The 23,807-nt window shown below is 68.7% G+C and overlaps 1 protein-coding gene across 2 annotated transcripts in view; it reads left to right on the top strand.

Annotated features, from left to right (window-relative positions):
• Window positions 1–23,807, top strand: part of WNT7B (Wnt family member 7B) — a 43,782-nt gene that overhangs the window by 10,242 nt on the left and 9,733 nt on the right. For both annotated transcript variants that reach the window (XM_028532622.2, XM_028532620.2), the window contains exon 2: window positions 13,450–13,676. In XM_028532622.2, coding sequence (XP_028388423.1) covers window positions 13,450–13,676 — 227 coding nt within the window. The remainder of the gene's footprint in view (window positions 1–13,449; window positions 13,677–23,807) is intronic.

The following is a 23,807-nucleotide window of genomic DNA, read 5'->3' as shown; positions in this document are numbered from 1 at the left end:
CAGCGAGCCGCTCCTGGGCATCGGCGGTGGCCTGGAAGGGCCTGAGTTGGCTTCCCCGGGCTCCCACCCGATGGCACCTGTGGGCCTCCATCGCTCTCAGATGCCACCCGCCCCCCCACCCATGGCTGCCCCTGCTCCCCACACTGCTACGAGTGCCACCCAGGGCAGAGACATCCTTGGCGCTAGAGCGGCCTGACGCCCGGCCCAGGCCCCCGGAGGGACAGGGTGGGTGGTGTCTCGGCTCACCGCTCTGTGGCAGATACTGCTGCTGCGGCCCCCACTGCTCCAAGCGGTGGTCCAGACGGAGTGCGGATTCCTCTAGGGCGGACTCCCGGGCCCTGGACCCCCGCTTGGGGGACCAGGCGCCACAGGGCTTTGGACGACCCTTGGGAGGACTCAGGCACCCTGGGAAGGCCTTTCGCGGGGCTGACCCGTGCACAGCAGCCAGGGTTCAATTAGACCCTTCCCTCCCTGGCCACCAGGGCGGCCCCCCGCCCCGGGAGTGGTGGAGTGGGGTGCCCGAGGGTCCGTTACTGTCTGTGTCATGGCCCAGGGGGTGGAGCCCAGACACCATTCTGGGCCCGGGCGGCCTCTCAGGCGTCCTGCCAACCTGGGTTTCCCGAAAACGCTGCTGCCCGTGACTGACCTGGGCCGGGAAACCCGTGCCTCCCGCCGGCCGGTCAGAGCCGGCGGCTCCCGATGGCCGGCGGTAACCCCCGTTGGGTCAGCACGTTCGGTGCTGCACGCTGTGGACCTGGGGCAGCCTTGGCGGCCACCCGCCACTGTCCCAGACCCCGGTCCCTCCATCTGGGTGATGCACCTAGTGCTCTCTGCCCCGCTCCCCTTCCCACCGCCGACCACCCCTCTGCGTCTGCCCCTCAGGCCACAGCCTGGACAGCAGCTCTGGAACACAGTGGGCCGTGTGCTCAAGAGGGATGGGGTGCCCCTCCTGCCTTCCCCCGTGCCACCCTCAGCAGGAACCCCTAACCCAGCGGCAGTGAGGGAGGACCAGGGAGGGTGACCTCTGACCTGGCGCTGAAGAGTGTGCTGGAGGAGGGGTGTCCGTGCCGGCGGGGGGTGACTGTGGGCACGGCCGGGAGCGGCTGTGGGTGGCCCCCCAGGAGAGTGGGGTGGGCGGTCGGGGGTGCGGGGGCAGTGGCAGGGGGGCGGCTGCCCCAGGCCTGGCGGCCGAGGGAGGGCAGGATGGGCAGGTTTATCCCGGGCCCGGGGTGGACAGCAGGGGGCAGGGAAGGCTGCCCCTGCCACCGGCCTCAGATGGGGGGGCTTCCGGGAGGTGGCCGGGTCCCCCGGGCAGGATCTGCGGGCTTTGGTCGGGGGCAGACCATCAGCGTGCAGGCTCTCCTAGGTCAGCAGCTGCCCCCAGCTCCCGGCACGGCACCCGGCACCTGGTCGGTGCCCAGTGAACATGTGTCGGTGGTCAGATGGCCGCTCCTGTCCGGGGCCCAGTGAGGCCCCCTGATCTGGCGAGGGCCCCTGCCCGGGGTGTCGGGGGTGGGTCTAGGGGTGGGCCGGGGGCTGGGTGACTTCCGGCCCCCCTGACCCAGGTCTCCCCAGGGTGACTTCACTGCTGGCCGGGAGCGCTGGGGATTTCCAGGTGCCGCAGCCACGCCCCTGCGTAAGGAGCCGGGTCCCTCCCTCGCTGTCCCCATGGTCCCCGGCCATCCTGGGGGCCTGTCTGCCCCCCTTGAGCCCCGCAGTGGGCTGAGGGGCCAGCCTGGCCACCTCCATGGGAAAAGCCCCTGTTCTGCCCCAGCAGGTCACCCCCTCTGGTGTCACTGTTCCAGGGGGGAGCACAGTGCCTGACATGCCCAGGTCCCCAGGGCGGCCTTCCAGCCCCTCCAGGCCCATGATGTGGGACCACCCAGGGAGGGTGCCTGAGGGGCATACCTGGGGGTTGGCCGGGCAGAGGGGCGTCAGGGGAGCCCTGGACGGGGAGCCAGCAGCCTCGGGCTCTGGAAGCTCACTCTCCCTGGCAGCTCAGAGCACACAGGGCCTCCAGGCTCGTCACGCAGGGCGTGGGGACCCCAGGGACATGGCCCTGGACGTGCCAGGTGGAGGCCGCAGTCAGTGAGTGTCCAGGGCCAGTGCTGGGCTGCGGGCCGGGAGCTGCTGGAGAGCGCCACCTGCCCCCGTCAGTCCCCAGCTGGCCCTGTGATGGGGCGAGGCTGCAGTCCAGTCTGCAGCCCCTGGGGGTGGACGGGGGTGGATGGGGGTGGACGGGGGTGGACCCCTGGCCCCGTACGCCCTCATTTCCTTTCTGGCAGCTCCAGGGGCAAGGCGGGGTGTGAGGTATGGTGAGGAAGTCTGCCTCATTGTCCAGCCTCTGCCCCACGAGTGGACATCGCAGGGGCTCCTGCTGCCCCCAGAGTGCCCACCACCATGCACTTGGGTCCTGCGACGCCCACAGAGGTGCTGAGAGCCAGGGTTTGCTGCCAGGTCTGAGCATGTGCCTAGAGGACCCCGGCCCCCCCCCCTCGCACCCGCCTCCCCTCCAGCATGGAGATTCCTGCAGGGGGAGGGGCAGGGGGGAGGGGCGGGAGGGCAGCCCGCAGGGAAGAATGCTAAGGAAACAGGAAGTGGGGAGAAAGGGCCAGGGCTCCGACGCCCGAACCCTGCCAGGTGGTTGCGTGGCCTTAGCGAGATACTCGCATCTCCAGCTGGGGGCCGGCCACAGCAGGTGGGGCACGCTCAGGCCCCCAGGCCACCCACCCCTGGGCAAGGCCCAGGGCCCAGGGCGCCGGGGGTGTTCTGAAGGTGCTGGCCTCATTAAGCACCCAGCACCCTGGCAGGCTGGCACGGCCTGGATGCCCCGGGGGGAAGCAGGCAGCTCCTGAGGGAGAGCACCCTGTCCCTCCAGGCATGCAGGCTGAGACGGTTGGCTGAGGAAGCCCTGGTGGCCCAGAAATTCTGGGAAGGAGAAGCCCAGGACAGTGGCTGCTTAAGGAGCCAGGCAGGGGGGGAGGGCTGCGCCCCGGAGACTCTGGCCCAGAGGCTGCTCCCAGCCTCGGTGAGGGCAGGCGTGGGGCCACAGGCCCGGGAGGGCGGGGCTGCATGGAGGTGACTGCCCACCGTCCACTGCCCGTACACCCGCCGCTCGGACCCTGGCCAGAGTAGCCAGGAGGGCGGAGGCCTGGCCGGCCTCCGAGGCACCCAGGCTCTAGACCTGGCCATGGGCCAGCGGGCCATGCTGGCTGCTTCCCACCTGTTCCGCCCGCCTGGCTGCCCATCGTTTGTCCTGAGGCTGTAGGCTGGCACCCTGGTCCCCCGGGCCTGCAAGGCACCCCCACCTCCGGCAGGTCTGGGGTATCGGGACTGAGACCGAGGCCAGGGCTGGGGTCTCGTTCCTGCAAGGGCCTTAGTGCACCGAGCACCTGCACTACGGTGGCACCTGTGTCCCCTTCTGTATCCTGAGGAGTGAGGAGGAGGCCTCGTGAGGGTGAGGGGCACAGCGAGGGGTCCAGGCACTGTGGCCGTGGCCCGGCCAGACAGGGGTCGCTGACTCAGCCCTCAACAGCCTCCCCAGGAGCCGCCGTAGAGGCTCTTGTGCTGGGAGGGAGGATGCAGGGGAGACCTAGGCAGGCTTCTTGGAGGAGGAGGCATCCAGCTGGGCCTGGCATTTTGCCTTGCTGCTGGACGGAGCAGGAAACCTCTGAAGGGGGAACTGCAGATCCAGTATGGCCTGAACCCAGGCACGTCCCTAGGGGCCCTGAATGCCCAGCAGACGTCTGGACATTTCCGAGGTCAAGGATCCATGTCTTGGGGTCACAGTGACGGGGTGAGGCTCTGATGTCACAGGTTTAGCAGGTGTGGGGGCTGCTCACGAGTGGGGGGGACCCTCTTGGCTGGCTCGCCTCCAGCAGGCTCAGCCCTGCCCCAGAGCCCTGCCGGCGGCCGGGTTTCTCTCCAGCGTGGGGCCCCAGGAGGCCAGGCGAGGACCCCAGCTCTGTGGGGAGGGCGGCTGCCGCCTGCCTGCGGGGGGGCAGGAGGGGGCAGGTGACGCGCTACTCTCTCCCCCGGGGACACTGCAGGCATTGAGCTCAGCGGAGCAGCAGCCGGAAAGGCTGCTGCAGGTGGGATTCTTGGGGCAGGGCCCCACCTGCAAGCAGGGCTGTCCGCTCCTCTGGACAGCTGGGCCACCTGGGACGCAGAGGGGCCAGCGAGAGTCGGTGGCCGAGCAAGGCCCAAGTTCAGGGCCCCAGCCCGAGAACTCTCTTTAGGATAGAGCTGCAGGTACCTCGGCTGTCCCCTCAGCCTCCTGCATCACAGGTGGGAAACTGGTGGGTTGGGGTTGGGGGCAGAGGGATGGCCTCATGGCCCAGCGGCGCCCCTCCCCACCTCCAGGCCCCTCTGTGCTTCCTCTGGGGACACCCTCATCCCTCCCCTCCCCCCAGCGCCCCTTTCTGGGTGTTTGTCCCCACCATCCTGTCGCCCTGCTGGGCCCAGGCTCTCCCAGCCAGGGCCCGTGCAGGGAGGGGCCGCCGGCCAAAAGAGGGCTGATGGTTCTGTGCTTTCAGATGAGAAAACTGAGGCTCGGACCGTCTCGGGGTGCCTTCCTGGCTGCTGGGGATGTCCCCACGCGTCGTGCTCCCCGCCGAGCTGGGCCTTGAGCTCCAGCAGGGGAAGGAGATGAGCAGGTGAGAGAAGACTGGAGGAAGGACAGGGGACCCCAGTGCCAGCAGGCCCTCGCACTGGCCATGTCTGGCTTGGCCCGGTCTGTTCCCTTCCGTCCTGTTCTCTTCCATGGAGGAGGGCCGGGGGACCCGCCTGGAACAAGCCCCGGCCCTGTGAGGGCGGCTGGGGGTTCTGCAGAGTGGCCCCCAGCCTGGGAGATGTTCCTATCCCCGGGTGGGGGCACCGGAGCCCCGCTGAGCCCCCATGGGCTCCAGAGCTGGCCCACCTGCGGCTGGAAAGTTCTGGGCCAACCCCTGCTCACCTGAGAGGCGGGCGGGAAGTGGCCCCGGGTGGGCGTGAGGACCAGGTGCGGCCCTTGCAGGTATTTGCCGAGCACTTCCTGGACCAGTGGACCCAGGCTCCCCTCCCGGCTGATCTCATATAATTAGAACATTCCTCAAATATTTTGCCGGAGGATGCCCGAGAAGGAAGAATTACAAAGCTCCCCAGGCCAGGAGCGTGGGCTGGAGGTGCCCTGGCCAGCCGGGCGGCCAGGGCTGGGCCAGGAGTGGGGGCGTGGACGGGGCAGGGGATGTGGCCCAACCTGGCCGGCTCGTTCCTGCCCCCCAAGGAGCGGGGGGTTGGGGAGGGGGCTCATGGTCAAAGCCAGCTCGGCGCCCAGCTGGGTGCTGGGCCATGTTGGGGATCCCCTCCCTGGGGAGCCCACAGGAGGTGGCGGTGGACAGCCTGGCCCAAGTGGTGTCAGGAAAAGCCCAGGGGTCCGGTGCAGGGTCCTGCTCCCCGGGGAGGATGGTGGGTCCGGAGGACAGACCAGCCTGGGGCCGGTGGGACGTGCAGACGCGCCACCCAATGGGGGGTGAGGGGGAGCGACTCGGTGTGCTTGCGGCCAACCTCGTGACCGCTGCCGCCGGCAGCCCTGCCAGCTCAGGCCCCGAGGCCACCGACCTGCCGGTGTGGGGCGGGGCGGGCTGGCGTGGGTGGGGCGGCCCCAGAGGGCAGAGGGGCCTGGGCGGGCTGTCTCCCCAGCACATGCCGCCTGGGGGTGGGGAGGCCAGGGCAGGATAGGTATCCCCGTGGGACCCCCTCCCGGCTCTAGGGGGAGGGGACGCCCTGGGGTCTTGGGGCCCAGAGGGTTCGGTCCAGGAAGACCTTGGGCCGGGACGCCCCCTGTGAGTGCCGCCCCGGTCCTAGCCTCCGGAGTACTCCCGGGCTCCTGGGGCCTCAGCCCGGGGCCAGAGCCCAGGGGGGACGCCGGGGCCAGGTGGGCTCCCCGCGCTGGGGCGTCTGTCCTGGGCTGCGGTCTGTGGGGTCAGTGCCCGGCTCCCGTGACCTCCCGGTGACCTCCCGGTGACACGCTGCGTGCGGCCAGGTCTGGGACCCCCGCTGGAAGGCCCCGTGGACAGACCCGCCAGCTCCCAGCCTGGCACGTGTGCTCGGCCGGCAGCGATGCCCCTCCCCTCTGGCTCTTCAGACGGGCAGGCACAGCCCGTCCCGCCGCGGCCGTGCGTGCGGGGAGCCCACGCCTGGCGGGTCAAAGCCCCCCCCCCCAGGGCACTTGGGGTGGCTTCATCCCCGAGACCCCTGCCCACCTCCCCCAACTGGAAGTCCTGGGCCTTCTAGGGCAGGTGGGCATTTTCTCAGCTGTAGGTGAAGCGGGAAGAAAAGCTGTATTTATTGACCTAAGTGAACACGAGCCGTGCCCACCCCCCAGCCCCCAACCGCGTGCCACTGAGGGTGTCCGGTTGTGGCGCCCTGCTCTCTGCACGGGCCCGGGAACTGTCCCTGCGAGGCACCCCAGCCACTGGGTCTGAGGCGTCCCCGCATGCTCCACTTGTGGGCTCACTGCGGGTCTGCCGTTCCCATGAGTTTTTTCCACGAGGACCCAGTGCCCAGCGCAGCGCTCGGTGGGTGGTGGGACAGGGACCTGCCGTCCCGAGCTGGCCTGTCTTGAGGAGAGGGTCCGAGACTCAGCCCCTGGCCTGAGGGGAGACCGTTGGGCCTCCTTTAAGGCCCCCCTGCCCGAGGGTCCCCAACACATCCAGGACCCACGTGCAGCCTCCTGCTAGGGACCAGTGGGGGAGGGTAGCCCTCCAGGTGGACAAGTGGCCACCCCCAACTGTCTCGGAGGGCCAGGGACAGGGGTGATGAGGCTCGGACTAGGCTGGGGCAGGGGGTGGGGGGGTCGCAGCCCCCCCCCCCCCCCTTTTGAGCTATTTGGCAGGAGGCTGGGCCTCTCAGGGCCTCTGGTCCCTGCTCCTATTCTGCGGGAGAGAATGATGATTATTTGTCACACTTGCCGCCGCCCCTCTCAGCCCGGAACCCAGCCCGCACGCAGTAGGCGCGCACTGGGCCCTGGGCCGCCGAGAACTGAACGGCGTGAGGGGCTGAGGTCAGACTCCCGGCTGCTGCTGGGACAGGCTTTGGGGGGGGTTCCCTCCTGCCTGCCGCCAGGGTGACCCTCACAGAAATGGGGGGACGGAGCGGCTCTAATCCTGGACACAGGAGTGACGCTGCTCCCCCACCCACCGGACCCCTCTCTGGGGACTCAGGGCCCCGATGGTGGTGATACGACACCAAAGGTTCTTCCTCAGGGCTGCTGGAGCGGGGGGGCTGCCCCAAGGAGCACCCCTGCAAGCTGGGCCTGGTGGGGTGGTCGTAGCCGAGCCCAGAGACACCTCCTACCAGCCCCCACCAGGGCCAGCCCTGGGGCCGGGCGCCGCTCCGGGGGGAAGGGATGCCGGCGGGCGGGCAGCTCAGCACACGGGCCCTGAGTGAGGAGCCGGGCAGGGCCGGGAGGAGGAGGGCACCGCTTGTCACAGCCCCACCCGGGAAGGGCCCCTGCACCCCAGGGTCTCCTGACCCCACCCTCCTCACTGCCCCTGGAGCCACTGAAAGCGGCCGTCTCCTTTGCTCGGGGATCTCGGGGGCCGCATCTGTGGACGGAGTCCGGGCAAGGACGAGGGTGGGCGGGCGGGCAGCCCCCAGAGGACCGCCTTTGACCCCAGGGTATGGGAGAGCCCACCCTGGGGCCTCGGCCGGGCCCACGCAGACAACAAACAACGATTTTCAGCGCTCATGGTGTAGTTCTTCAGCATCTTCTCCTTATTTCAGTTTTTGTGAGAAAACTTGGCCTTTTCACTCTTGCCTCCTTCTGTCGTTGCTGTAAGTGTGTGCACTGGACCTTTGAGTTGTTGTTGAGGTGTAACGTACGTAGAGTTGGGTGCGGAAATCTCAAGAGGACACTCGGATGCATCTTTACATCCGGGGGACACCTGTGTGACCGCTGCCACCCAGCTCGGACTGGAGAACATTCCGGAACGCAGCGCGCTTCCAGGGCCCCTCCCAGCGAGCGCCTCCCACCCACACGGCTCCGGTCCGACTGCGGCTCGAGGGGCAGCTGTGCCCGGCCCGCAGCCCTGGGCCTGCCTGGCCTCTCCTGCCCGCCGGGGTGGGGAGCCCCCTGCGGGGACGGGCTGCCCACCTGCCAGGTGAACATGCTGCAGTGTGTCTGTCCTCCTCCTGGGACGGACGCCGGGACGCCTGGCCCCGGCTCGTGCGGGACACGTGTGCTCGTCCTCGGGGACCACAGGGCTCCCTTCCCGTGGGTGTGTGGACGCCGCCACCCGGGGGTGGGTGTGGGGTGGAGTGCAGAACCGGGCGCGACCCCATGGGGGGCCCCCCAGGTTCAGCACCGCCGGGGCCAGCGTCTGCCCCACCACGGGCGCGGCTGGTGATCCCCACGGGAAAGCTCAGGCCACGAGGGTCAGCACCGATGACCTTGACCGCAGGCCAGCTCCAGAGGCCACGCCCTTCGAATCCTGTCCTCTTGGGCAGCCACGGGGCCCGTCAGGCTCGTCGGCCCCGTTTCTCAGGCGCGGGGACGCAGACGCAGGAAGGGGAAGGAACCCGCTGCGGCCTCCCCACTGAGCAGGGGCAGCGCCAGGCTTCGGGGCGCCCTCGCTCCTGTCCCCCGTCCCCCGGGGCTGCCAGCCGGGCAGGCTGGTACCTGGCTAATGCCACATAGCGGGGGTCCTGCCCCGCTGGCCGCTCTGTGCCTCTGTCACCTGGCAGCTGCCACCTCACCCCTCGCCCCGCCGGAGCCGCCTGGAGCGGACTCTTGGGGCCGCTCCGGCAGGAGGTCTCCCTGCCTCCCTGCTGTCCCGTGGCGGCCGCCTCCGTGCACAGTGCCCGGCTCGAACCCCGCGCCAAGCCCTCGGCCAGACTCACAGCCCTCCGGTCTGAGACCGGAGTTCCCATCCGTAGTCCCCAGGGGACGAGGGCTTCTCGTCTGCAGGGCCCGGGGCCCCCTCTCCGAGCCCCTCCTCTGGCTGGCCTGGCCAGGGATGAGGAGTTCCAGGCTTCCCGTGCCGCCCCTCCCCCTGGCGTCTCGTCCCGAGGCCCCTGAGCAGCGTGGGGGGCAAGCCCAGTGCAGAGTTTTCCACGGAAAAACCAGCGGCTGAAACCGGAGCGCCCGCCTGGCTTCCCCGAGCGCACACTGGGCACCTGAGCGGGCCGCCACGGGCCGGGAGGGCGCCCAGGGGGCTCGTCCCACTTCGGGGTGGGAGCCCCTTGGAGGAGGCCCCGTGAGAGTGCCGCAGCCGCCCTCACCCAGACCGCCCGCCACCCCATCCCGATGCCCCCCTCCTGAGCGCCGGCTGTGTGGTTACTCTGTGTGTACATCCCTGCGTTGCTCCCCCAAGGGTGGCCACGTGGGTCACCCTCGTCAGCAGCACCCTCCCTTCCAGGCCGAAGGAGGACTTGGGGGGGAGTCCTGGGGTGTGGCAGGGCCGGGCCTGCCCGGAGGGCGTGGGGGCTCTGGAGGCGGGGCTGATTCGGTGCCCGACAGGGCCCCCACCTCAAGCGCCAGGCACGGAGGTGCCCGAGAAGCTGGATGAGTGAAGGGGTGACGTGGGGGGTCCCCCCAGGGAAGCACGCAAGCTGTTTTGAGAACAGAAAGTGGGCATGGTGTCCCCTCTCAGCCGCCTCTGGTGCTTGTGCTGCGCCCCTCCGTGTGGGGGCCCGAGCCACAGCTGTGCCCCACTGTGCGGCCTTGGGTGGGCCCCCTAGCCTCTCTGAGTTCCAGTCTGCACCCCGAGACACGGGGCAAGGCGAGCCCGGCCAGAGAAGACCGAGACGTGGCTGAGGCCCTGTGGTCAAGGTCGGCGCTCAGAATGTGGGGTTTAGTGTCGTTGGGGGCAAACCCCCACATCCCAAGGAAGATGGTTTTGAAGTTATTTCTGAATTATCGGCCCTATCCGATCACTCACGCTCCTGGAGCAAAACGCAGTGTGACTCTCTCCCATGATGCCGTATTTCACCTGCAGCCCAGGCACTGGCTGGGGGTGGCTGGGGACTCCCAGCAGCCCCTGGTCCCCGGGGTGGCATACGGGGAGTCCAGGTGGGGTGTCAACTGGGCAAGACCCGCCCCCTGTCTCCTTCCCACCCCATCCCACCTGTGGCCGGGGCACAGGCATCCTGTGTACAGACGGCATTTTTAAAAATTGTGGTCAAAACCCGTGTGACGGAACACTGGCCTCTTTAGCCATTTTCGGGTGCACAAGTGCGGGGCGTGTGGCGGGTTCATAACGTTGTGTAACCGTCACCTCCGTTCAGGTCTAGCGCTTGTGTCATCGCCCAGACGGAAAGGCCACCCCTGTGAAGCAGGCACTCCCCACCCCTCCCCCAGCCCCCGGCACCCTCGTCTCCCTCCCAGCCGCGCGGAGTGGCCCTCGCTGGGCCTTCCCCACGAACGGACGCACGCAGGACGCGGCCTTTCCCTGGGCACCGCCTTCTCGAGGTCCGTCCACCTTGCACGTGCCCGCACTTCCTGCTTAGGGCGGGACCGCGTGCCCCTGCGTGGACAGGCCGCACCGGGCGTGCTCACTCCGACACGGGGGGCAGAAGGGGTGGCCTGTCTCCTCCTCTCGGTTTTTGGGGGTCATGCCGCCGCTCTGAACACGTGTGTTCACGTTTCTGTGCGAACGCCTGTCTTCACGCTCTCGGATACCGTTTTGCGTTCCCGCCAGAGACACACGAGGGTTCCGGGCCCCACGCCCGCGCCAACACGCGTGTTCTGTCGTCTCGAGCACAGCCGCCCCAGTGGGTGCGAGGCGGCCTCGCCGGGGTCCTGGCTGGCATCTCGCTGACACCAGCGACCTTCCCACCTGCTCGTGGCCATTGGCGGGTCATCTGGGGAGAGCTGTCTCTTCAAGCCCTGTGCCCACTTTCAGACTGGATGACCTTTCTGGGACCGGGCTGCCGACCCTCTCTTAGACGCTCGCTCATAGAGTGCTCGCTCGTTCGTGGGTTCACTCGTCCGCTTCACAGACGCTCACGGGCAGCAGCCCGGGGCGGCCCCCGAGGCCCCCGACGCAGCTCGGACCGGACCCTGCCCTGGAGGCGGGGATGGGCGCTGGGCACGGGCCGGGCTGAGGTCGGTGCTCGAGGGATGCGCGCCTACTGTGTGAGTGCTCGGAGCCCGGGGCCGATGGGTTTGAACCCCGTGGGGCTGGTGCTTGGCCCCGGGGCGGAAGTAGCATTTGCCGGCCAGAAGCAGGAGTGAGTGACTCCCTGGGCAGAGGGAGGGGCCGGCTCAAGTGCAGAGGAGGGTCCTTGGAGGCCGGGTCCCCGGAGACCTCCGATTCCAGGCAGAGGAACCCAGGGAAGCTGGGGATGAGCTTTGACCAGGGGAGGTTCGAGGCTGGATCCGGGTGCTGGCAGCAGTGGGGCTGGGGGCCTGCCTGGAGGCGGAGGACCAGGGCTGCAAGGAACGGTTTCGTCCACCCTGAGTGCCCCTGGAGACCCCAGTCAGACCGTATCTGTGGGCATTCCTGCCCCCAGCAGGGGTTCTTGCCCCAGACGCGGGGCCATGCGGCCTGCCTGCGGGAAGAGGGCAGGCATGGGAGCAGCGTGCAGTGCCCAGGACCCAGAGCAGGCGCTGACCTGTGGCCTGGGGCCTGGTGCCCGGCAGGGTTCCCATCCGTCTCACTTCCCCGGGCCGGGTCAGTTTTCGGAGGCTCTACAATTACCCTGGGCCGGATTCCCCAGATTCCAGCCCGCTCCCAGCCCCACCCGCCCGCGGCTCTTCCTCCACGCCAGCCGCCGAGTTTCTGCCCGCTGTGCCTGGGGCAGGGGGGCGGGGGGGGGGGGTCTCGGCCAGATTAGCCGGTGGGCCGGGCCGGTGGTGGGGATTGGGTGTCTCCGGGTGTCCCGGTCTCAGCACGTGCCACGGGCTCACGCCCCACGGGGACTTTCCCAGCTGGTGGCGGGCGCTTGGCCTCCCTGGGAAAACACTGGCCACTCTCTCCCCAGACAGGGGCAGGCGGGCAGCGTCCTCAGGGGGGGAGGGCTCCCTGTGCCACAGGCCGGGGCCGTGGGCTTGGGGAGCCCCTCAGGGTCTCCCCCACCGCCACCCGTCAGCCCTCCCTAGGCCGCCGTTCTGCCCAACCCACCCCCCTGCTTCCAGCTCGCCGCCCCTTCGCCTCTGGGCGCCTAAAACCACCGGGCGCCGTGTCCGTGGAAAGAAGTCTGGGGGTTCCTCAGAAAGCTGAGCCAACTGCCGTGTGGCCCAGCAAGTCCGCTCCGGGGCACGCGCCCGGGAGAAGCGAGGACAGGGCTCCGACGGCAGCCGCGGGCGGGCGCGGCCCTGAGGCCCACGGGGGTGCATGGTCCACAGAAGGGGGTCCCCCTCCAGACGGCGGAATATTCCTCGGCCTCAAAAAGGGTCGGAGCACTGACACTGGCCGCCACGTGGGGGACCCTTGAGAACGTGACGCTCGGTGAGAGCTGCCGGCCACGACGGGCCACGTGTCGTGGGGTCCCGTGGGTCTGGGAAGCCCAGCCTGGACGAGGCCGCGGGAGCAGAGAGCAGCTTCGCGGTGGCGGGGGAGGGGGGGCTGGGGGGCAGGGCTGGGGGGGGGGGCTGCTGGGGGCGAGCAGTTCCTCTCGGGGCGGCGGCACTCCCCTGGAGCTCTCAGCAGAGGCGGTGGCTGCCCCGGACACTGCGAACCTACTAAATGCCGCGGGACTCCGCCCTTGACAACGTTTCACCTCCTGTTCGGTGAACTGCACCTCACAGACATGCTCACGCCGACCGTGGCTCCAGAAAGGGGAGACTGAGGCTGGTGGCACCCTCTAGCCTTGCTCCTGGAGGAGGCCGGGAGAGTCGCTCCAGGGCGCCCTCAGGGCAGGGCTCTGAGGCCCCGATGTGGGGCAGCACCCCCCAGCCCCGCACACAGTAGGTGCTCCGTTCCCTTCATCTCCTGCTTCCTCCGTGGAGGGCACCCGGGCAGCCAGAAACGAGTGGACAGCAGCAGCGGCCGAGGGCGGCCTGTCTCCCAGTCCTCCTGTCTGAGCTTGTGTGGTGGCGTCTTGCCCCCATCCCATGGATCTGAAGAGGGGGGCTCAGAGAGGCACAGTGCCTGCCCAAGGTCACACACGGGCTGCAGCTGAGTGGGGGACCACGGGCTCGGCTCCTAGCCGGCCGCTCGCTCGGCAGCCTGCCCGGCCCAGGCACCCGCTCCTGGCGAGCTTGGCCTGCCACGATGGGGAAGCCCCGGTTCCGGAGCTGGGGTGTGCCGCTGGGGGCAGCTGCGTCCAGCTCCGAGTCGATGGCCGTCAAATCCCCAGAGGGTCTGTGTGGCCCAGTCAGGGGCAGGACTCTCAATGTGGGGTTCTGGGACCCGTAGTCCCGTGGTTCCTGCGATTTGGAGGCTGAGCGGGTGCGTGTCGTGGGAAGCGGCCCCTGGCGACGGGCCCCGCCGGCCTCTCACCTGCCCTGTCCCCTCCCGTCCGCAGAGCGCTGTCCTCGGTCGTGGCCCTGGGAGCCAACATCATCTGCAACAAGATCCCCGGTCTGGCCCCGCGGCAGCGCGCCATCTGCCAGAGCCGGCCCGACGCCATCATCGTGATCGGCGAGGGTGCGCAGATGGGCATCAACGAGTGCCAGTACCAGTTCCGCTTCGGGCGCTGGAACTGCTCCGCGCTCGGCGAGAAGACGGTCTTCGGGCAGGAGCTCCGAGTAGGTAAGGGCGCCTGCGGGCTCCGGGGACCCCGCCCTCCGCGCTCCGGCTGCCCACCCGCCCGCCCCCTGAAGGTCAGGCCCGGCCGGGCCCCCCACCGACCAATTCTGTGCCGCGGCACCTCCCTGCACCCTTCTCTGCACCCGGCCTGGGTGGGGGCTGGGGCCCCAGGGAGACCCAGAGCTGGCTTGGCCCTCTGGGGCGCTGCCATGTTGGGGCCAAGGGAGACACCAGTGGGAGCCAGCCTGTGTGAGTGGACGAGGGTCCTTGCTCTGGGCTGTGGGGCCGGCGGGCATCGAGCAGGTGTGGACGTGAGCCCGGCAGGCTGGTGGCGGGCCGTCCGGTGCAGCGGTCGGAGACACGCCCTGGTGTGTGCACCCTGGACCCCGTCACCCCCGCGCCTGCGCGGCTGTGCCTGGACAGGCGAAGACAGGGGTGGAGTCTCATGGGGCGGTTGGGGGCCGCGATGAGAAGGGTGCCCCGCCCCCAGCGAGTGTCGTGGCAATGCTGCCGTGACCCCGAGAGCGGAGGGGGTTCCAGGCAGAGGGAGTGGCGTGGGCACGCAGGCTGGTGTGGGAACCTGGGGGAGCCCACCCGGCTGGAGGGCGGGGTAGGGGGTGCGCATGTGGACCAGGATGGGGTGGGGGAGGGGCGCACCTCCAGCGCCGTGGGCAGTGGCAGCTGCCGCAACACACCGGGCAGGGGTGGCGAGGTCTCTGCTGGCTGCGCCCCACTGTGCTGTGCGTGGCCCCCGGGGCCACACGCCGAGTCTCCACATCCTCCCAGCCCCGGGAGTCTCCGCCGTGCCCATTGCTCGGGCAGGGAGACCAAGGCCCAGGGAGGGGCTCAGAGGGAAGAGTGGGGCTCCCGGAGTCTAACCTGGACTTGAGTCCAGCCGTGTGACTCCGGGCCACGCGGCCTGCTCGGGGCTCCAGTTCCGTCTATAAAACGTGCTCCCAGTGATGGGGCCCTCAGCTGGGCCCCCAGTGCCCCTCCCAGTGTCTGCACACAGTAGGTGCCCTATCACCCGCTGTCCAATGAGTGAGGGTGGGAACAGTCACACAACCTGCCCCTCTAGGCCACCTGAGTGTCAGGTGGGAGAGTGACAGCTCGGGGTGCAGCATCAGGCGTGCGGGGGGAGCCTTGTTATCTCAGACCGCAGCCTGTGGGCACAGATGAGCCTCTGTGTGGGCACAGCGTGTCCCAGAGAGCCCCAGAGAGCCCCAGCTGCCGGGACCCAGGCCAGGGCCAGAGCCCCGCAGGGCTCGGAACGCCTGGCATGGGGCTGGGGTGGCGCAGGGGAAAGCCCCCAGGGGCCCCTTTGCGGTGAGCAGCCTGTGGGTGGCACCTGGCGCGGCCAGGAAGACGGGCCCTCCCCTCCCTCGGGCCCCACCACCCAAGTGCGGCTCCTCCCTCCAGGTGCCACCTGGGGAGGCGGGGCTGCCTGGCCATCCAGCCAGGTCCAGAGGCCCGCCTGCCTGCCCGGCCCCTGGCCCCTCGGCCCTGGGACCCCGGGCGCTGAGGCAGCTGTGAGCACCACACTGCACCGCTGAGGACGCCCGGACCCGGGGCAGGTGTGTGGGTGCCCGGCAGAGCCGTGTTCAGATCCAGGGGTCTCCTTCCTGGAAACCTTCGACGCCTCCCCGTGCGAGAGAGACGGGCGGTGGGCGTGCCCCGTGGCCTAACAGAGGGCTGGGGTCTGGGACTTCATTTGTGGCCGCAAGACAGGCACGGGGGGTGACGGGGCCCCTCCTCAGAATCGGGCCCCGGGGAGGGGATTCACGGTCAGTGTCCCGGGGAAATGCCAGACTCCCGTGGGCCCCCGCCAGTGACCTCCCCCCTCTCGGGCACTGTCAGCACCCGTCTAGGTCGCCTCCGCTGGGAGTCACACTGCCCCCCGGGGCTGCGAGGGCCATGGCCATGAGCTCACCCTGACCCTTCTGGGAAACCCGTCCCCCGCCCAGCAGCAGTCTGGGAGGGCGGGCAGCCCGCCTGCAGGGAGGGCAGCCACGGCCCAGGCAGGACTGAGTGGGGAGCAGGGGCAGAGGGGGCAACGAGGTCCCCCACCTTGGGTGGGGGCTGCACCAGGTGCTTAGCTCGCCCCCACTCGGACGCCCATTTTGGAGGTGAACTCTCGCCAGAGCGGTCCACACCCGCGGTCCCCGTTCCTCCGCTTCTCTTGCTCCCCTTAGTGGCCAGGCCATGAGTGACCTTCGTGGGGCTGAGGGACCCCCTCTTCCTTGGCTGGGCCCCCACTCGCCGGGTGTCCCTCTTGTGTCTCGGGGCGCTCTTTCCCGGCCCACTCCAATCAGCTTGCCCCCTGGGCCCAGACCAGTCTGGCCACTCCCTGTGGGCAGCTCGGCAGGCCAACCCATGGGAACCCTGGCTTAACGGGCTCAGATGGCCGGGGCCCAGCCTCCCCCACCCCGCCCCCTGCCTGGCCCGACGGCTCAGTCGGCGCAGGGTCACCTGGTGTCGCTCCCCCACCCATCTCGGCCCTCTGTCCATTGGGTGACGCAGGGCCTGCCTCTCTAGCCCTCCCCTGGCAGCTGCCCCTGCCTCCTCCCGTCTCTCTCCCAGTCCCACCATGCCATGTTCCCCTCCCCCCTTCCTCCAAAACCTGCAGTAGCTCCCTGTTGCTCAGGATGGAGTTAACTCGTCAGCTGGAGCTAACTGCTGCCTGCCGGCCGTCACTCCTGCCTTCCTCACCCAGGAGGGCTCTGGTCGGGGCTGCAACCAGGCAGCGTCCTCACGGGCAGCACCCTCGTGGGCAGCAGGCATCCTGTGGGGGCTCCGGGGCACTCAGTGCTGGCAGGTGGGAGTCACGAGCAGGACATGGGGCCCTGCAGTGCGGCCCGTCCTTGTCAGAGGCACGCGGGTGCCCCAGGCGCCGGATGGGAGCTGGGCCACGAGCTGGCAGGCAGCTGGGGCCACTTGTGGGAGCGGCCGCTCAATTAATGATTGGCCCTGAGAGGGGGATGGCCTGGGTGGGGGGGGGGTCCCTTCAGGCCTTGCCTATGACCTTGGGCCATGCCTCACTCTTGAGAGCAGAAGGGAACCCCCTTACAGGGTCACATCAACCCCTGCGCACTGTCACAACCCCTTTTCCAGCACGTGGTGCTGATGCTCGCATGCTCGCAGGGGTGGGGAGCTCACTACGGCCCATGAGCCAGAGCATTCTTTTGTCGGGCCTGTGCGGGCTTTGCCCTGGGGCCCTCTGGGTGCCAGCTGCTCTGTCCCCCGGGGAGCTGGGGCTCACGCTGGCCTCCCTCCACCTACCTGGTGTCCCCTCATGCCTGGTGGGTCTGCGCCTCTGGCCACCTGAGCCTGCCCCAGGCCTGTGTCCTCATCTGTTGAATGAGGCTCGTAGTGCAGGCCACTCCTGACCTGTCCCTTCTGCTACTGGAAATGACCTTGTGATTGTGCGTGTGTGTGTGTGTGTGGGGGGGGGATGTGTCACAACTCAGCTGTCTTCTGTAGTGACGTGGGGTGGGGGGGTGAGGGCCAGGCGTGGAGACGCCGGTATCCCAGGGATGCCTGTTAGAAACTCGGGCCCCAGAGACCCCGGGCAGAGCAGGGTGCGTCTCACAGGCCTTGTATTAGACTCGGGGCCGTTGGCCGGGGCTTCCTGGGCAGGGGGACAGGTGAGCGGAGACCCGAGGTGGGGTCGGAGGGACTCAGACCGGCTCGGCGGTGAGCACAGGGAAGGGGGCTCCGGGCGGGGGAACAGCATGCACTAAGGCCCAGAGGCCAGAGAGAAGATGGTGTTTTCCAGGAACTGCAGGAGCATTTGGGGTGAATGTGGGGAGGAGGGAGACCTGAGGCGGGAGGAGGGGCAGGGCTGGAGCACTGTGACCCACGGTGGGAGGCTGTGCCGGCCCGGGGGGCGTGGGGGGAGCAGAGACTGCACTCTCCAGCCCCCGGCCCTGCCCTTGGGAGCCCCTGCCCTTGGGAGCCCCTGCACGGGGCGCCCATATGGAACGCTGAGACCTGGCTGGGCATAGGGGCCGCCCCAGTCTTGGCTCCCGGGGCCACTGTCCCCATCCCATTTGCTTTGTGGGTGAGATTTGCATTGGGAGCCAGCCCTGAGCCCACCAGCCACACGCAGTAGGGTCTCAGCAAAGGCCACCAGTGCCTGGACAATCTGAGGTGGCGGAGTGACTGCGCCCCCGGGTCCGAGAGGCAGGGGCTGGGAGCTGGTAAAAGAGAGGGCGGCTCCAGGCCTTGCGTGCCTACTGCGTGCGGGGCTCCTGCCCGGGGCCTTGCAGACCGAGCCCAGGGAGGCACAACATCAGTCCCCCGGAGGGACAAGGGGCACAGGCCACCACCGGCAGGGGAACGCCCGACACAGGGGACGAGTGCCGGGAGTGTGGGAGACACCGCGGGTCTCACAGATGAAAGAACGGAGCAAGTGCAGTGTCCCCGACGATCTCTGCGATGCTCACACGTGGGAACGGTGACACGTGGGCAGATGGGCGTCACTGAACGAGATTCACCCGGCTATTGCCACGTCCTTGGGACTTCTGTCGGGTCGCTGTCCATGGGGTCGGAGCGGCCCAGAGGCAGCCCGGACAGGGTCAGAGCGGACATTTGAACCCAAATCTGACCCTTTCCTTCCAGGACTTTGTCCTCCAGATCAGCTGAGGGTCGGGGGTCCCTGACCAGCCGCTTCCCGGGCAGCGCAGGGCGGTGAGGTGGCTCCCTCGGGCAGCCCCCGTTGTTGCTCAGTCTGCATGCATTGAGCGCCTGCTGTGTGCCAGGCCTGGGCAGGGCGCCGGGAGGGGTTGGGAGGGCCACCCAGCCCTCCCCTTGGAGCCTTGCACCCAGGACGCCCTGAGGAGCGGATGCAGCGGGGTGCTCAGGCCCCGGACCCGAGGGAGGCTGGTCCGGGGGAGGGGCTCTGCCGCCATTCTGTCCGCACGCGCAGGCAGTGGCGGATTGGGCTGAAAGAGCAGTTGCAGGAGGGTTCACGAGGGCGGGCCGCCCGAGGGAGCAGGGGCTTCTGAGAGGCCGGCCCCCTCGGGACACAGACGCGGGGCTCCAGCCCACGCTGCCCCCTCGCCGTGTGGCCCCGGGCCAGCCTCTGCCCACTCTGGGGTGGCACTCCCCGGGCCCAGCTGGAGCCCGACCCGCCCGCAGGGCCGCGCGCGGCGTGTGAGGGCCTCGCTGGGTCAGAACAAAGGCCCGGGGTGCGGGCGTGCCGGCGTGCTCGGACCTGGCGCGAGTTTTTCCAAGGCTCTGTTTATGGCAACGGCGGGGAAGAGCTTAGCGCGGAGACACTGACTCAGCCGGCGCTGAGCCGGGTGGGGGCCGGGGCGGGGCTGGGGCGAGACGGGGACAGAGAAAGGGACAGGGACGTAGAGAGACAGAGTCAGGAACCGAGAGGGAAGCACAGACAGAGACCGGCAGCACCCACACAGCCTCACACGTGCACACACGTGCACACATGCGCACACGCACAACGCCGGCGCGGCTCCCCCCCGACCCCTGCGCCCGCCCCAGGCCCAGGGCCCACGCCCGCTCAAGGGCACCCTGCTCTTCCTGCGACCCCACGTCCTGAGCCCACCTTCAGCAGGTGCAGCAGCAGTCTGCCCCCCGTCGCCGGGCAGAGCCCGACTGGATCCGGTGGTCCAGGCTGCGGGGCTGGTGATGCTCCAAGTGCACAGATAGGGAGTCGGGCTGCACCGGCCCGGAGGCCTCTCTGGGCTGGCCTGAGCCCCGCCGCCCCTGCCTTCACCTCCCCGCCTCCCCCGGAGGGAGCCCCCAGCCCCAGCCCCGTGTGTGCTGGGAGGTGACTTAGGCAGGGAGTTGCCCCCCAAGGCCTGTGGCTGAGCCCAGGCCAAGGCTAAGGGCCCAGGTTGGGGTGGGGGTCCCTGGACTTGTCTCCCCTGCTCCTATGCCCCCCAGACCTGAACTTGGGCATGGCACCATCTTGGTCATGTAGCACCAAGAGCTGCCGGTGTGGCCCCCAGATGTCTCCTGGCCTCCCTGGTCTCTCCCTCCCCACCTATAAGCTGTATGTTTGGGGGAGGGTACTGCCCCCCCACTTCTGGGCGTGTGGGAGCTCACCAGCCAGCAGTGTCCGCCTGGCTGGGCCTCAGGCCTGGAGGACTCGGGGGCGCCGTACTATCCTGTGTCCCTGCCCCGTGCCGGCCCCGCAGCCTGGTTCTGACCCGTTCCCCAGGAGGCCCACCTGACTGAAGCTCCTGTTGCAGAGGTGGGGAATCCGGTGCGCTGGGCCTCAGCCGGCATGGCCCGGGGAAGCTGGGCCTGGGGAGTGGGGGACTGGCTAGGGTCCCCCAGCAGCCCCAGGTCCGTCTGGAGCTGGCTCCTGGTAATGGTGATCGGGCCGGGCTGCGGGTCTCCTGGGTGGGGCTTGGTGCCCAGCTGGCCCCGCTTCCCTTCCCCTGTCCCCGGTCACCCCAAACCGCCTGTGCCAGGGCAGCTCCTCAGTTTCCCCAAAGCTGACCCTGTGCCACCCCAGGGGCACATCTGGTCTCCTCTCTCCCTAAACCCCTCCCCCAACCCGCTGGATGTTCTCATTGGCTCCACCCTCAGACTGTGTTGGGGTCTGACCCCTCCTTGCCTCCTCCTCCTGGCAGGCCACCAGCATTTCTTACTTTGACCCTTGTCACAGCCTCCTGGGGGGTCCCCTGCCTCCACCATGGCCCCCCAGCCATCAGCCCGAGGGTCCTTCCCCATGTCAGTCAGCAGAATGAGGTCTCGAAACCTCCCATGGGCTCCCAGAGTCCACACCGTGGGGACCACTGTGCCTCCCACCACTCTCGGTGGCTGGACTGAGCCTCGTACCCTCAGTGGTGACCCATATATACCACTCGCGGGCTCTCTATGGCTGTTCACCTGTTTGGGCATCCATGTGCGTGGACCCAGCTCATTCCCTTCTCAGGGCCTTCACACTGCTGTTCCCTCTGCAGAACACTGTTCCCTGTGCCTGTGCACCACCCACTTCTCCCATCACTCAGGACCCTCTATGGCTCTGACCGTGGCCCTGGCCCCACGCTCTCTGAACCCCTCCCAGCCCATCAAACCCCCAGGCTGCTGTGGGATAGCCTTGCCCTGCTATAGGGGTAGGGCTGAGGGCCTTGTCCCGGACTTTGGGGTTTGGCTGGGACGGCGGAGGGTGCTTGGTGTTGGGAGATGTTTGGATAGCAGCAGAGCGAGGACAGAGCGCAGAGTGCCAGGGCTGACACCGGCAGGCCCGGGGCCCAGGCCCGGTCGTGACTGGGGGCAGGGCTGCGTGGTCCCACGTCCTGGGGGGTGGGGAGCAGCCTGGGCGGGGACCTGGGGTCCTGGGTCAGATCCCAGCTCTGTGGCTGGCCCACCATGGGACCTCGGCTGATCACCTGCCTCCACTGAGCAGACCCCCTACCTGTGAGGTGGGGCCCCTGCCAGGGCTTGAATCGAGTCCGACAGGTCATGAGCAATCGCCTCCAAACCATCAACTGCTGGTTTTATAACAGCTTCGTCGAGATAGAATTCTCTCACCGCACAACTGGTCTATTTCAAGTGTGCAATGTATCGTTCTTAGCAGTCAGTGTTAGAATAGTTTCATCACCTTCAAAGGAAGCCCCGCCCCCTTAGCCACGGCCCTCGGTCCCCTGGCCCTCGGCAGCCGCAGCTGCTTCCCACGCGTCACGTCAGGGCGTCGGAGAACACGCGGCCTTCTGCGCCTGCCGCCTCCTCCGAGCGCGGCGTGTCCACAGCCCCCGCCCCTGCCGCAGCCGCTTCCAGAGTCCGCTGCCCTTGGCTGGTGAGGGCCGCTCCGCCCCGTGAACGGGTCACACTCCTTTGTTTATTCACGGACGCCTGGGGTGTCCCCTCCTGGGCTCCTGTGCGCCGAGGGGCGTGAACACGCCCCTGCCGGGAGTGTTCGTGTGCAAGGTCTTGTGTGCGCACACGCGTGTTCGTTTCTCTCGAGTGTGTGCCCCGCAGAGGGCCGCTGGGCCCCAGGGTGACTCTGCTGAGCATTTCGAGGACCCGCTGACCCGTCTCTGCGGCTCCGTGTGGACGCCCTCCCCGCCCCGCCCCGCCGTGTGTGAAGGCTCTGATTGGCCTGCGCAGTGTGTGAAGGCTCTGATTGGCCCGCGCAGTGTGTGAAGGCTCTGATTGGCCCGCACAGTGTGTGAAGGCTATGATTGGCCCGCACAGTGTGTGAAGGCTATGATTGGCCCGCGTAGTGTGTGAAGGCTCTGATTGGCCCGCACAGTGTGTGAAGATTCTGATTGGGCCTCATCCTCGCCGGCACTTCCTGTGATCGACCTCTCACTCCCCCCCCCCCCGCGTAGGGCAAGGGGCTGCCTCTTGGTAGTTTGGACTCGGATTTCCCTGACGGCTGACAGTGTCGACTGTCTCGTCTTGCACTCATTGTTCCAGTGCCGGGGGCCATGGGCATGGGGACATGCGTGGGGGTCCGCATACAGGGATGCCGGAGAGTGTGTAAGCTCACAGAGTGCCCGTGTTGTATGCATCGCGCACGTGGGTATGAAGCTCTCAGCCCAGCCCCCTGTGTGCGGGGGACCAGGCCTGCCCCCCAGGACCACGCAGGGGCCTGTTTGGCACCAGGACCTGGCCAGATCAGAGCCATTGTCCTTGCTCTTCAGGTGGGGAAACTGAGACCCTGGAAGGCTCCTCACTGGTCTGAGGTCACCCAGCTGGCGAGTAGTAGGGTCTGGACTTGAACTCGAGGTGTCAGGCTCCGAGTCCCTCCCTGGGAACATGTGTGTCGCGTGCACACCTCAGTCATTTCAGAAGGGGCCCCCACTTCCTGAGCCACTGTGTGGCCTCGGGCCCCTGGGTGGGGGGGCAGCACTGGCTGGGGTCCCCAAGGCCCTCTCCAGCACGGAGGTCCCTTGCCCCCTTCTCAGAGGGGACCAAGGGGCCTTTCCACCTCCCTCCCCGGCCTGCACTTAATGGGGTCATTACAGGCTCAGTGACAGCTTTCTGAAAACAGCGGCCCGCCCCCGTGGACGCTAGGCAGTGGCAAGTAGCTTTGAGTGGGCAGTGCGGGGAGCCCCTGGCCTGGGGTGGGCACAGCTACGCCCCGGGAGGGCAGGGGGCTCTGCTCCGCCCAGGCCCCCGGCCCTGCTCAGGAGGCCCACGTGTCCCCTCCGGGCCCTGCTCCCAGAGGTCTGCCTGGTCCCCAGCCTCTCTTGGGGTCAGGGGCGGGGATGACGGGGAGACGAGGCCCCTGTCCCCGGGTGCCGGGTCTGGCCGGCACCGCTGAGGGCACGGAGCGGGGGTGGGGGGGCTGCATCTGCTTCCTCTGAGCCCGGAGCGCCGGTGGGGTCCTGATGTTGAACAGCCCCCGGGAAAGAGGGGGCAGAGCCGCACGGTCCCTGGGCGGCCTGGCAGCCTCAGTTTACCCACAAGGCACTGCCGTCCGACGTTCTGGATTTATCTGGAATGCTGTGAAGGGGGCGGTTGGGACAGTTGACGGGGTCAGCCTCGGACAGGAGGCTCAGGATGGGTGCAGAGGGGCGTGCGGTCTGCACTGGAGGCCCAGCGCCATGCCCGGTTGTCCCCGGCCGGGCTGCCTGGCCCTGCTCACCGCTTGGGTCAGGGGGTGGGGGGTGAGGCTGATGGTTTGCTCTCCCAGCTGCTCCTGGGGCTGAGGGGTGGGCTCACAGCCCTGCTTGGCAGTGGGGGGGTGTGGGTCCAGAGAGGGTGTGCGCCTTGCGTGGGGCCCCACACCGGCGTCAGATGCCAGGTCCCTCCCTCTTCCACCCGGAGCCCCAGCACCCTGCTCGCCCGTGGGCCCGGGCCTCCAGAGCTGCCGCTTCTCACCCCGGCCTGCCAGCGCCCAGCCAGCTTCCAACACCCCCACCAGACCCTCCCACGGCACCTGCTGCCGCCCGGAGCGGATCCCTCCCTGGCCTCGGTCTCGGGGTTCCCGTCTGCGGCATGGATCTCATCAAGAGGGTCTGTCTCGTGGGGGTGAAGGAGGGCAATGAGCATGAAGGCCCCCCCTGCCCTGCCCGTGTTTGGGGCCCGAGGAACAGCATCGGGTGGACCCTGCCCACCGTCCCTGCGGCCGCCTGGGCACCCGGCAAGAGCCCAGAGGGGGTCGCCACACCCCACAGGGCTGCCGGGGGCAGGAGGCGTCCCAGCTACGTC

Source organism: Phyllostomus discolor, chromosome 2 (genome assembly GCF_004126475.2).
Source record: "Phyllostomus discolor isolate MPI-MPIP mPhyDis1 chromosome 2, mPhyDis1.pri.v3, whole genome shotgun sequence".
NCBI lineage: Eukaryota > Metazoa > Chordata > Mammalia > Chiroptera > Phyllostomidae > Phyllostomus > Phyllostomus discolor.
Note: the sequence above shows the minus strand (reverse complement) of the source record. Positions and strands in the feature narration are given on the sequence as shown.